This window comes from Rhipicephalus sanguineus, chromosome 6 (assembly GCF_013339695.2).
Source record: "Rhipicephalus sanguineus isolate Rsan-2018 chromosome 6, BIME_Rsan_1.4, whole genome shotgun sequence".
In the NCBI taxonomy this organism is placed as follows: Eukaryota; Metazoa; Arthropoda; class Arachnida; order Ixodida; family Ixodidae; genus Rhipicephalus; species Rhipicephalus sanguineus.
The window spans coordinates 58,271,073-58,284,636 of NC_051181.1; the positions used below are offsets into that span (position 1 = coordinate 58,271,073).

Here is a 13,564-nt window from a genome sequence, read left to right on the forward strand (position 1 = left end):
TCGCGCCGGTTCGTCTGCGGAATCGGTCGGTTCCACTTTGATTTCTTTTAATTCTCCCGATCTGCGCGGGTGTTAGGCTGTCGCTACTGCGACGACGTCTTCGGTGGAGAGGGTAGAGGCTCGCCCTGGGCGCCTTTAGATGCTTGTCTTTTTTTTCGTTGCGCGCACCCGTTGGGGGTAGCAGTCGGCGCAGTGGCGTGATGCCGTAGTCAGGATGCGGCGGCGCACGCCTGCTTTAGCGCTCGCTTGTGACAGAAAGAAGTGCTCTGTTACGAATATTACGCTTCCCGAAACTGTAGATCACATGGGAATACGTGGTACTTCACAGTATCGTCTTTTCACACGTTCGAGTTGCACAGCGGCACACAACAGCTTCGCGTCATGACACCGCTAGAAAAAATCGTCTGCCACACGCGCGCACACCGAAAAACCATACTCAGGCGCAGGAAACATGAGGCAAGCTGCTCCCACGCGCGGTCACACACGAGAAAGACACGACAAAACACACGAAAAAGCACACGGACACGCATAAATCCTGAGGCGACCACATAGTACCACGAACTGGTGTCTGCCTTGCGGACCGTGCTAGTGTCGCCATCACCCAAAACAGCTGCCGCTCAGCGACCCGCGCTCGCCCATTGACGGCGACGCGACGCAGCAGGTCGCACCTGTTTTTTTTATGCAGCGGCAGTGGTAGTACGGCCGACACAAGACTATCGTCTTACGACGACATTTGCAACGAAGCACGCAGATACGCGGCCCATTTTTTTGCACTAAATACCACGCATACACGAATCCGTCCCGTGTGTAGCGCTGTTTGTTCACGTCTTAGTGATGTACCAACCAGCCCAGTTCAGCGCATTCCTGCTGAACCAAATGTTCTTTAGAACGATTAGTACCGTCGCCTCCGAGATTAGCTCCGGCCGAATGCCCTTCAACAGCGCCCGGCAGGACCAAATCGCCGAGGCCACATGTACCATCACCATGCTCATCATGATGGGCCTCCACCTTCTAGCGCCTTGCTCGGCTGGCGCGCGCTCTCATCGTCCACTTCATCATCTTCTGCTCGCTCTCCAAACACGTGCGCTCGGCTGATTAGCTAATTAGCTAGACATTGGATCAAGCTCAGGGGTCGGCAGCCTGCGGCCCGCGGGGCTGTACGATCAGGCCCCCGGCAGGGCGTGCGACCCCACCCTCTCCTTGCAGCTAAAACTGCACCGGCTGTAACTTCCTATCTCGACTGTAAAGCTGCTCTTTCTTTGAGCAATAAACAGACATTCGATTTTTTTTGCTTCTTACCTGCAATGCGCTCCCCCCCCCCCGATTTGTCTCGCAGCTCCGCCATGAAATCGACTTCATGCAAATCGGCCCTCCGCCTCGATAGGTTGCCGACCCCTGACATAGCTAATTAAACCAAGACATGCTATTACCATACTTATTATCTCAAGTCATGCTAAGAGCAAGCTTATTAAGGCACGTCTTGCTACGAATGCGCAAATTAGGCCCATGCTAGCTAAGATCACTCTAATGAAGCCCTGTCATGCTAAAGCCCAGCTAATTAACACAAGTTAATCACGACCAAGCTAATCAAGACCATGCTCACTCAGATCATGCTAGTAACACAGCGTGGAGAGTTGGGCGAGTTGGTACGAGTTCATTCTGGTCGAACTGCGCAGTGAGACTATACATAGAGAATGGCAAGACAAACGAGCGCAGACTAATAACTGAGTTTATTGAACGATGAAACCAGCTTTTTTAACAACCTCAGCCCATATGACACATCTCCCTTGGGGCTAACAAAGGAACCGCTAAAAGCCAAAAAATAAGCACGTTAAGTAGTTATCAATGAAACAGCTGAAAATCTACAATACAGACACGTGACATGCTATAAAACCATGACAAACAACATGAAACAACGCGAAGTGCATGATAACGAATGTGCGCTCGTGAAAGCAACCGCGTAGAATGAGGTGGCTACGTGCACGTGGAGCAGAGATATGAATACTATTTGTCAGTAAGAGTAATCGATGGGTGGCTGATGCATTCCTCCCCTTTCCTTCTGATGTGGAACGCCTCGATAATTCTGTGGCTCAGTAACTTCCTTTCTTTCGACAGAACTGTCGCGTCTTTGAAAACTGCCTCGCATCCGCACTGCCGGCAGTGCGCTGGTAAATGCAAAGCTGGGGCGTTATACAGCCATCTCTCGTGCTACCTTAGTCGCATGTTAATGCATCTTGCGCTCTCCCCTATATACGATTTCCCGCACGTTAATGGCACCTGATACCCCACAACGACCTCGCAGGTTACATACCTATTCCTGTGATGAATTACGCAGTCACTTTGACGCGGCTCACTCGTACCTTCTTTCCTCTTACCAACCACGTTGCACACTTTGGAAAGTTTAGCAGGCGCGGAAAAACTACGTTAACCCCATATTTGTTCCCGATCTTTTTTAAACCATGGGAAAGGCCGTGAACATACGGAACAAAGGCAAAATTATCCACCTCTTTCGATCTTCTGCTAGCATTCTGTCGCATGCCTTTGCCTTTTTCTACGCGGGCGAGCTTGTCGCAAACTGTGTCCATAAGGTGGCTCGGATACCCAGCGTTCTTTAGCGTTTCCACTTGCCTTTTGAAGCGTTGCGTTATCTTGTGGACGCAGGATTTTTCGAACGCTGCTCTCAAGGCACTGAAAGCGATCCCCATTTTAATAATCTTCGAGTGGCTGGACGGATAATTAAGCAGCGGTTTTCTAGCTCTTGGCTGGCAGCACCAACATTCATGATCTGACGTAAATTCTACTTTAAGATCCAAAAACTGCAACCTAAATTCATTCCAAAATTGTAGTGTTAACATCAAACATCGGCCATGCGTGCTGAACAGTCCAAGGACACACTGAGCTGTATCTGTAATTTCGGCTCCCTAAGAACACCAAGTAATCGTCGACATAGCGAAATATCTTAACTGTATCTGGCACATAGTGTTCAATTACCCTATTTACTCCGCTAAGAAAAATATCACTCTGTATTGGAACCACACTGGAGCCAATGCGAGCGCCAGTTTTTGCACGTACAGTCACCTCCCACTCCAACAGAAGTCGAATTTAAATAGAGGTTCAAGAGTTCCAGGAAAGTTTCTACTGATAAGCAACTCTTCTTAAAAACGCTGCCTCGTCGTTATATTCCGTGATGCATGTTCTGACACTTCGAAGAACGTCCTGATGTGGTAGGGAATAGAAAGGCCTTCTTCGTCGATACTGGCAGCTGCACTGCTTCAGGGGCTAGTTTCACTCAGGAATTTCACCAAACACCCCGAATTCGGGATTCTGAACGGATCCTTAACACTCAATTTAAGGTATACCCATTTTTAGAAGTCCTAAAATGCACAAATGCACACGTAATTTGAGATAAAGGTCATCAAACATAAGGCGCCGCACAAGGCGATGTTGAAAATGCGCGTGGGGCGCGCAGGAAGGGCGCCCGCTGCGTTTCTCTAGACCGGATATTACATGACAAACATTGAAAAAAAAGCGCGTTGCAGCAGACTCTGGTCCGGCTGACGGAAGTCATCTCACATACAGAAGTGTATTAGTTATTCCGTATAATATTAGGATCATTTTCACTTGAATATCGCTGCACACTTTGGGTGCAATCAGTGTGATTTAGCAAAAATTTATAAAATGCACATTGCACCGTACAAATATAACTGGTAAACAAGTACACGTCAAGAAAGCATTCGAAAGAACATTTTATTGTTATTTCCAGCAAGACGGTGCCACACACGAATGTAATGTTTGCGTAATTCAGCATCGAAGTAACAACTGCAGGAACATATAAAAAGTGCACATATTGATGAATGTAAAAGCAGTATGGGAAACGGTAATATTTGGCACTTATGTAGCATACATAACCTAGTTTCTGAAAGTGAAAAGGAAGCATTCTTATACTGCGTGTTGACGCGCTGATCATTGTATTGCATGAGACTGTCAAAAATCCCGCGTAAGCGGAGTTTCCAGATATGGCTACTCAGCGCCAATTTGGCTACTTTTTAAGGCTCGCGGCGCCGGTAAAAACGTCTTGGCAACTTGCCTACTTTTTGGGTACTTTGCTATAGAAAACACCCGATAGAGGAGACGTAACAGTTGTAACAGTGAATGGCAGGAGCGTTAAATAACGCTAGGCGCAGCATAATATGAATGGTGCAGCGAGTGCGGGGTTTAATGCTGCCCACCCAATAGAAAACGTGAGCCATAGTTATTCAGTATCATCAGCCACGGCATCAGCAAAGCGTGCAGCTGCGTCTGTGCGCGTAGTACCATACGGGTGCGTAGATGGTACTTCGTCATCGCAAAATGATAATGAATCGGGGCGTAGTGGCTCTTTTGCAGCTGATTTTGCCCTAAGAGAAGAAGACATGGGAGCAGGAGTGTGCTTGCAGTGCTTGTTTTTACACTCTGTCTCACGCTGGTTGCAGCAGGATGAAAGCTGCGAGGTGTAAGGAAGCCTCAAGATCGTGCAGCAAGGCGTAGTTCTATGGGTAATTGCATTACAGTTGGCAAGGTTAAAACAGCGCATGTTTGGCACGTGATACTTCTCAGCCATACCCAAAAAACGGCAAGAAGTGGAAGATGGAAGCTTGCGATGAAAAATTGGCCGCATATCTACGTGCTTCGCTGCAAATATCGTCGAAAGATGATAGAGGCGCGCTGCGTTAGAGTTACTGTATATGCTACCTTTGGGTAGCAGAGTTGCGCATAGGTCTGGCTAGCAACCATCGCTATGTCGCGAAGACTCACTCCGTTTTTGCAGGCGGCATGCCTACCGGACCACCGGTCGACATGTTTGGCGTGTCGAAGACCGGTGATTTACTTTAATGTGAATGACTAGTGTCAATCCAGTTCGCTGCAGCAGTGCCACCGAGAAATAAAACACTTGGCCCCAGCGTCAGCTTCTCCGCAACGCATGGTTGCTGGCGGCGTTTGAAAGACAGATGCGCAACTCTGCTACCTAAAGCTAGCATATGCAGTAACTCTATGCTGCGTGAGATATGGGCACTATCTGGCCATACGTCGGGAAACGAGCTTTTGAGGAGGGCACGGAGGAGGAAAGTTCTTTCCTTCCTCCGTGGCAGAGGGCTTTCGTCGGCGCGTCGCATTTTCAGCGCAGCCGCATTTTCGGCGCAGCTCAAGAAACTAGGGTTTTTAGAATTACGTATCTATGTACTTTCTATAAAGGAACACGCCACCTAGTAGTTACCTAGTGATGTTGCGCCTGAGATATGCGTAATATTTAATTTTGATCCACAACGTTCACAAGTATGAACAGCCGTATCAGTTAAAGCTGGGTGGGCGGTAAGCAAGTGGTTCAACTTTGGCCAGATGGCTCAATCGGGTGACAGACAGACAAACAGAAAGACGGACCAAAATTTTTGCGTTTAAGTTCCCCAAGAAAGATTATCGTCTTTAAAAATCCGTCAACAGGGGGTCGGTGCTCCAGCCGACGTTTCGACAAGTGGGCTTGTCTTCTTCAAGGCTGGAGCTGATTCCAGCCTTTATCAGTTCCAGCCTCGACGAAGACAAGTCCACTTGTCGAAACGTCGGCTCGAGCATCGGCCCCCTGTTCACGGATTTTTTTATCTTCTCAGCGACACGTGATACGGTTATCACGATTGACGCGTACACGATATGGTTTTAATTAGATGCGAAAGCATCTTATGCTCGGGGCAGTGTCCGTTCTGCGGCGTCCGCACCCATACTGCGCATGCGCCAACTCTCCCCGCTCTCCTCGCATGAGCTCGAGGAGGTGGGGTGAACGCTGCCTTCGCTCCGTTTCTCCTCTCCCGTTTCTCTCTCTCTCTCTCTACCACAGCTATACACTAGTGTATAATGCGGCGCGCGCGCTCTCGTTGCACTGTCCTTCGCAACGGCTCTATGGACGCTCGCGAAGCTGAACGTAAACGGCAACGCCAGCAAGCGTTGCGCTGTCCTTCGCAACGGCGCTATGGACGCTCGCGAAGATGAATGTAAATGGCAATGCCGGCAAACGAATCTCGAAGCGACGAGGCTGCAAAAGCGCGCGTTCGCTGTGCTTTTGTCATTCTCTGTCTGTGTAACGGTGTGCGAAACGCCATGAACGACGTCAACGTCGGTGCTAGTTGCAGTGCAGCGGTAGCGCCACCGCCGCGGGGCAGAGGAAGGCTAGGGAAGCCGAACGTAAACGTCAGCGTCGGCAAGCGGTCATTCAAACGCCTCGACAAGCACCCTCTCATAAGTCACATAAGAGAAACGGAAACTCGATGCGCATTCCCCGCGATGCTCTCGCATCCCACCATGATCACCCGAAGGGGGAGATGATATTTTAGTTGCGAATCAGCTTTTGCGCTGGGCTGTGTCCGTAGTTCCATTGGCCACCGTCCTCTTTCTACCACCTACCATGGCTATCTGAGCGCGCGCTCGCGCCAAGAAGTCTTCTTCCTCTTCTTCATCGACCGCCTTGATGATGATACGTGCAGAGCAGGCCCGGGCTGCTGTATACTGTCCTAGCTTGGCGTAACTGGGCGTAACGCAGACAAAACCATCTGTGCTGGCACGCGCTAGCGCGTTCACGCCTGTGTAAGGGGCTGGGTAAGACGCTATGGCCTCTCCCCCTTACACTTCTCAGCAATCATGTGATGGCGTCGAGGAAGGAGATTCGGCAATAGTTCGGGACGAGCAACAGCAACTACATTGAATTCATGGTGCGCTCCACTTGCAAGGACGCAACATCGGGCAAGGTGCCCGAGATGAACGAAACTTTAAGTCGACCCATGCGCTGCTTTGCATCCCCACCTGGTTCCCTTTAGTGGAAGATGGTGTAATTTTTATTGCATTGGTAACCGCCGGTAATTGTGGTGGCGACGCAACATGGCAGCGCATGTCTAGATGCGACCGCCGGCTGCGATCTGAACAAGCGCTTGCAACTTCCCCACAGAAATAAACGGTGGAGTTGGCAATCGTTTTGTGTGATCTCACACTGATGACAAAGTATCACGAATGTTTTGCCATTATTTCTGAGGGCGTCTGTTTGTTCAGCCACGCCTGCTAAGCCTTGTCCTCTAGAATTTGTGGATGAATTTTTGAATCGACGTAAAATGGACACAAATGCATTGTTGCCGAAGCTTCCGCACGCAAATATAACGCAAACAGAAACGTCGGTGTGTTTGCGTTAAAGAGCACGAATACGAGTTTATCAATTCGATGCGAAAGGAAGTAGCATCGACGAGTTTTGCCATGTCTTTTTTTTCATTTTTGCGTGGCTCCGTTGGTGCCAGACAGTAAGAGCATCGGTTGCTTTCGTGTGGTCTTTTTACTCGTCCGCGGCTGTCGTCGTGATGTCGTGTGCTAGATTTACTCAAGCGCAGACGCTATGGGGGCGCCGAGCAGGCGACGCGAAAGGACGAATACATTTTCAGTGATTTTCGCTCTCCCTATCGGCTAAGCAGCCCCGTAGCCTGCGCAGTGCTGCGAGCAACTTGTGAGATGCTACACCTCACCAGAGTGTTGCAAGCAGCTGGTAAACTGCTGAAGAGAGATACTAAGGAATATGAAGATACAATGGAGCTGTCTATGGTATATAGTATGTTATATCTTCCTCTTGGATAAGAACAAAGATGCGCTGTATTTTAGGGTACATATTTTGGGGTGCGGTTTAGCAATACCCGTGACGCGTGAACAGAAATTATTGAAATCATTTGCAACGGTGATTCCATCCGCTGGAAAGTGTGATAAAAGCGACAGACGATGGTTACCTGGCTAGATACGCCTTTCAATTCATGTATTAGAGACGACGACTTTTTCATGTTTGAGTGAGCTTCACTAAATTACCCACGCAGATGATTTCGCTTAGCCAACCGGACCGTGGCAAGGTTAGGATGTTTCAACGAAACGGCGTAATGTGCGCATTATCTTAGCCGTATGGCAAAACTCAATGCCACCGTTAGGATTGAAAAGCATGGCTGTTGTACCTCGGCGTAAAATATCGTGACCCAAAATTATCAGCATAATGAACCGGCATGCGCTCTCTTCGTCCTCTACTTCCTCTTTGGTTTCTTCTTCTTCATCTTCTCTTTCGTTCCCAGAACACGTGCGCCGATTTGTCAGGCGTATATTAAGGGGGGCGCACAAAGCGAAGGAGAGGTCTAAGAGTGAGGAGAAAGGCGAAGAAAGGAAGAAAGAGAGGAAGAAACAGAGAGGCAGAAACACAGAAAGATATGAAGAACAGAAAATCTTGGCGGAAAAAAAGTCCTCATGAGGCGGCGGGGTTGCCCCGCGCGCCCACGATCCGAAGGCTAGGGTCTTAACCACTCGACTATCCAGGCGCGCTGACAGAGCATAGCATAGCCTTGTATAGTATCGTATATCAAGGGGTTGCGGAGGAGGAGAGAGGGTAAAGCATGGCATATAACAAATGAGACAGATAGCATTAGAGAGAAAAATAAATGCAGAGGAGGACGTCGCTTTCATGACGGAGCAGTCAACCCCTTCCAAAGCCCTGTCACGGTGGTTTAGTGTTTATGGCTCTCGACTCCTGACCCGAAGGTCACGGGATCCAATCCCGGCCGCGACCACTGCATTTTCTATGGAAGCGAAAACGCTTGAGGCCCATGTACCTAGATTTAGGTGCACGTTAAAAACCCCCAAGCGGTCTAAATTTCCGAAACCCCACACAACGGCGTCCCTCATACTCCTGTCGTGGTTTTGGGACGTTAAACCCCAGATATTATAAACCCGTTCCCAAGTTCTCATGCCATCCATCTATTTGAGTCTGCGCTGTTTCTTACCTTGAAATATCGCCGTATTGACTATAAAAATAAGAATTTCCTTTTGCAACACGGACAACACCCAAAGCAGATGCTGCGTAGACATTTTGGGTTGTTTACACAGAGTGTACGATGCTGAGCATTCGACTCGTTGCCTTTTACGTGGGGTTATTTCTCAGTCCCCAAGCCTTTCAGAGTAGTGGCGGTTAAAAACTGCCCTTCTATCTAGCGAATAATCCTTGACAAGCGACGGCGGTACCATTCACCTTTAGCATAAATTTAGGACAGCCGCGCGGCAGTAATGTGGGAGTGTATAAAATTTATTTTTTCATCGCCGTAACTGAATATAGGCGCATGAGGGCGGAACAGTGCCATATAAAATGGGACTGCAAATATGGAATAAGAACTCACCTGATTGATGAGTTATGAAGTTCCATCAGCTTTTCTGTAAAAGACTTGCTGTCATGCTGCAGAAACGGAGAATCTTTGTGAAAAAAAGCATTGAACTGTATACCAGAAATATTAACATTCACTTTAGGGACAGGGGCGTTTCGTTGCATAGCAGTGACATTCCAAAACGATCAATCCATGTTCGCCTGGCAACGCACATGCGGCGGAATGTGTTTTCGATTGCAATAGCGTTTATATGGACACTCTGGGCTGGTTTTTGTCGTCGGCGTCACCGTCATGTCCCGTATATATATATATATATATATATATATATATATATATATATATATATATATATATGTATATATATATACACACGCCACAAACAAAAATCATTCAGAAATACTTTCCGACGCGCGGAATCGAATTGGCGACCTCTCGACCCGTAGCACGCAGCGTTACACGGTTAGGCCACGAGCAGGACCCTCTTTCAGCATGCTAACGCCGAGCTGTTTTTATACACCATGTACTTCAGCGTACTTTCTTGCTCATCAGCGAGATGGCGCAAAGTGCGCGAAGGGCGTGCTTTAAAGGTCATCGCCCCGCTCGTAGCACCGCGCGCGCCCGTGTTGCACGAATGGGGGGTTGTATGTATGGAGGAGGGGTGGTTGTATGCCTTGTAATTTCACCGCGATGTCCGCGCTGAAGTTAAGAGCGTGCGAAGGTAACTTCAGCTAACTGCAGCGGCTGCGTTTGCGAAGCGAGCACGCTGTTCAAACAGAAATAAGTAACAAGTGTGACACTTGATAGTTCGCGCTCGCCCTGTGTGTGTTATTTTCGTGCGTGCTTTGCGCTTGAGCGGCTTGTTGCTTGTTACTATCGCATTCATTGCTTCGCCGTTGCGGCGAAACTGTGACTTCTTTTCTAGGCCTCCCGCCCACATTATGGGCTATACACCCCATAATGTGGACGGGAGTATGACCGCCGCGGTAGCTCAGTGGTAGAGTATGGGACGCGTTATTCGAAGGTCGCAGGTTCGGTCCCTGTCGGCGGCAAGTTATCTTTCTTCACATTTATATTCTAATTACTACAAATGACATCACGTATACCTTCCTTGGCATTATTGTCTGTTAGCATTCATGTATATATATATATATATATATATATATATACCGAGTATTCCAGCTATCTTTAGCCAAGGGTTATAAATACAAAATTACAGGCGGGCGAGTAACGTCAGTTGCAAATTGCTAACAGTCACCTTCCGCACTGCAGACATTGTTTTGTTTTGTAATTATTTCTTAATTAGGATTAATTAACTAAATTGCTAAATATAGACTTTAGGCAAGAAATGTGACTTGCAAAGTTCGAGAGCGTCTTCAGAAACCCCAATTGCATTATTTGCAATATAGAAAGTCTCACGTATACCATTTTTCCAAGCTGAAAATAAAGCACGCGAAATACAAAAAGAACCACATGACTAGCGCATGTAGGCACAGCAAACATGCTACTCTCAGCCGTAGTTTGAACGAACGAAATCACCTACGGCCGCGACTCGCCGGCTCCGTTGCAGCGGTAGGCCGAGAAGTTAAAAGCCCGCGCCTTGGCCCGCGCTCGCTCCAACTTGCACTGTCACGCGCGCCAACTGGCTGACGCGGGCCAAGAAACCACCGCCAACGGGAGAAACTAGCAGCGACATGAATTCATATCAGCTGTGAGCCTTAATGTCGAAATATACGACGCTAGTTATATCCTCCAAACCACTTAAAGTTACATGGTAGACTTAACGCAGTCAAAATTAAATGTAATCAGTAATATGCATTTGCTTGCGCTTCTTCTGTAGCGACTGGAGGAGCATCGTTTGCAGCTTGTCCGAGCTTACATATATATATATATATATATATATATATATATATTGTCACGTGGTCGTGACGTCGACGAACACAGCAGTCGGCGTTTGTAGGATGAAACTGTTTATTTGGCCGAACTTGTGGCCGGAAAATGAGACCTAGAACTACAGATATGCACGCTGTACAATGATAGCGGCGAACAGGGCGTCGTCCGTCGATCAACTGACAAGCGATCAAGCGCGTCGGCTTTTATACAGGCGCTATCGAACTTTCCAGGAATATCGCTGGTGGCGGCGTTATCTCTGGACAAAACTGGAACATTCGCGTGCGGGGCGCAATCTTAACAAACCGATCTACTTCAATCGCGACGCTTCTAGAACACTACTTCGCGGACAGCGTCGAGCGTTGATAACCGTCCCTGCCGGTCAAACCCGAATGCATCAAAACAAGACAAGAAGTGGGCGTGGCATTGCCTCCCTCTGAAAAAGCATCGTCCCGATGCTTATGAAAGAACATAGAAGAAAAAAAAAACAAAAGAAAACAAGTGCATACACAAATAAATTACAATAACGAAGGAAAAAAATAGAGTCCCCAGGCTCGCTAACGCGCAAAAAACGGCTTAAGGCGCACGACATGGACGACTTCAGGTCGCGCACGGCGCCGCTGAGAGTTCGTAATGCCGTCAGGGGCAACCTCATAGTCGAGTGCGCCGAGGCGTCGAAGTACCCTGTACGGTCCGAAGTATCGTCGAAGAAGCTTCTCACTAAGTCCTCGTCGGCGTATTGGCGTCCATACCCATACACGATCACCGGGTTGGTATTCCATGTGGCGTCGTCGAAGATTGTAGCGGCGGCTGTCAGTCGTCTGCTGGTTCTTTATCCGTAGGCGGGCGAGCTGTCGTGCTTCTTCGGCGCGCTGTAGGTAGGTGGTCACGTCGATGTTTTCCTCGTCGGTCACGCTTGGTAGCATGGCGTCGAGCGTCGTTGCCGGGCTCCGTCCATAGACCAACTTCTATGGCGTCATCTGCGTCGTTTCCTGTACGGCCGTGTTGTACGCGAAGGTCACGTACGGAAGGATGGCGTCCCACGTCTTGTGTTCGACGTCGACGTACATGGCCAGCATGTCGGCGATGGTCTTATTTAGACGCTCGGTGAGGCCGTTGGTCTGTGGGTGGTACGCGGCGGTGCGGCGATGGCTTGTGTGGCTGTATTCCAAGATCGCCTGAGTTAGGTCAGCCGTGAACGCCGTACCTCTGTCGGTGATGAGAACCTCTGGGGCGCCGTGTCGAAGGACGATGCTCTCAACGAAGAACTTGGCTACCTCAGCGGCACTGCCTTTGGGCAGGGCTTTTGTTTCGGCGTAGCGGGTGAGGTAGTCGGTAGCCACGACGATCCATTTATTTCCGCAAGTCGACGTTGGGAACGGTCCCAGGAGGTCCATCCCGATCTGCTGGAATGGTCGCCGAGGAGGCTCGATCCGCTGAAGGAAGCCTGCTTGTCTTGTGGGCGGTGTCTTCCGTCGCTGACAGTCTCGGCACGTCCTTACGTAGCGAGTGACGTCGGCGGCAAGGCGCGGCCAGTAGTACTTTTCGTGTACTCGTGCGAGCGTTCGGGAAAGTCCGAGGTGTCCAGCCGTCGGGTCGTCGTGCAGGGCATGCAAAATTTCTGGTCGCAGTCCCGAAGGTACAACGATAAGGTAGCTGGCTCGGGCCGGAGAGAAGTTGTTCTTTACGAGGACGTTGTTTTTCAAAGCAAATGATGCCAATCCTCGCCTGACTACTTTTGGGACAACGATGGTCCTGCCGTCTAGGTATTCCACTAGACCCTTCAGTTCAGGGTCGGCTCGCTGTCGTTGGGCGAAGTCTTCGGTACTTATGGCTCCCAAGAAGCTGTCATCATCCTGGTCGTCGGGCGTTGGTGGGTCGACGGGGGCACAAGACAAACAGTCGGCGTCGGAGTGTTTCCTTCCGGACTTGTACACGACAGTAATGTCAAATTCTTGAAGTCTCAGGCTCCACCGTGCGAGGCGACCTGAAGGGTCCTTCAAGTTAGCTGGCCAACACAAGGCGTGATGGTCGCTCACAACTTTGAAGGGCCTGCCGTAGAGATAGGGGCGAAACTTTGACGTAGCCCAGATGATGGCGAGGCACTCCTTTTCTGTTGTGGAATAGTTGACCTCTGCTTTAGACAGCGACCGGCTAGCATAACTGATAAACCTTTCCAGTCCGCCTGCCCGCTGCACAAGGACGGCGCCGAGTCCTATGCTGCTTGCATCGGTGTGAATCTCCGTATCGGCGTATTCGTCGAAATGCGCAAGTATCGGAGGTGTCGGCAGGCGTCGTTTCAGTTCATGAAATGCTTCGACTTGCGCTGTTTGCCACCTGAATTCGACGTCGGTCTCGAGTGGCTCGGCGATCCGTGAAAAGTCTTTGAGAAAGCGTCTGTAATAGGCGCACAAGCCGAGAAATCGGCGCACGGCCTTCTTGTCGGTGGGTGGCGGGAAAGCGGCGATGGCAGCTGTTTTCTGCGG

At 49.4% G+C, this 13,564-nt stretch overlaps 1 protein-coding gene across 3 annotated transcripts in view; it reads right to left on the reverse strand.

Moving 5' to 3' along the window:
• Positions 1-13,564, reverse strand: part of LOC119395808 (uncharacterized) — a 119,322-nt gene that overhangs the window by 32,464 nt on the left and 73,294 nt on the right. For all 3 annotated transcript variants that reach the window (XR_005184329.1, XM_037662814.1, XM_037662813.1), the window contains exon 3: positions 9,207-9,262. Coding sequence is in view for 2 of the 3 variants with exons in the window: in XM_037662814.1 (XP_037518742.1) it covers positions 9,207-9,262 (56 nt within the window). In the remaining variant the exon portion in view is untranslated. The remainder of the gene's footprint in view (positions 1-9,206; positions 9,263-13,564) is intronic.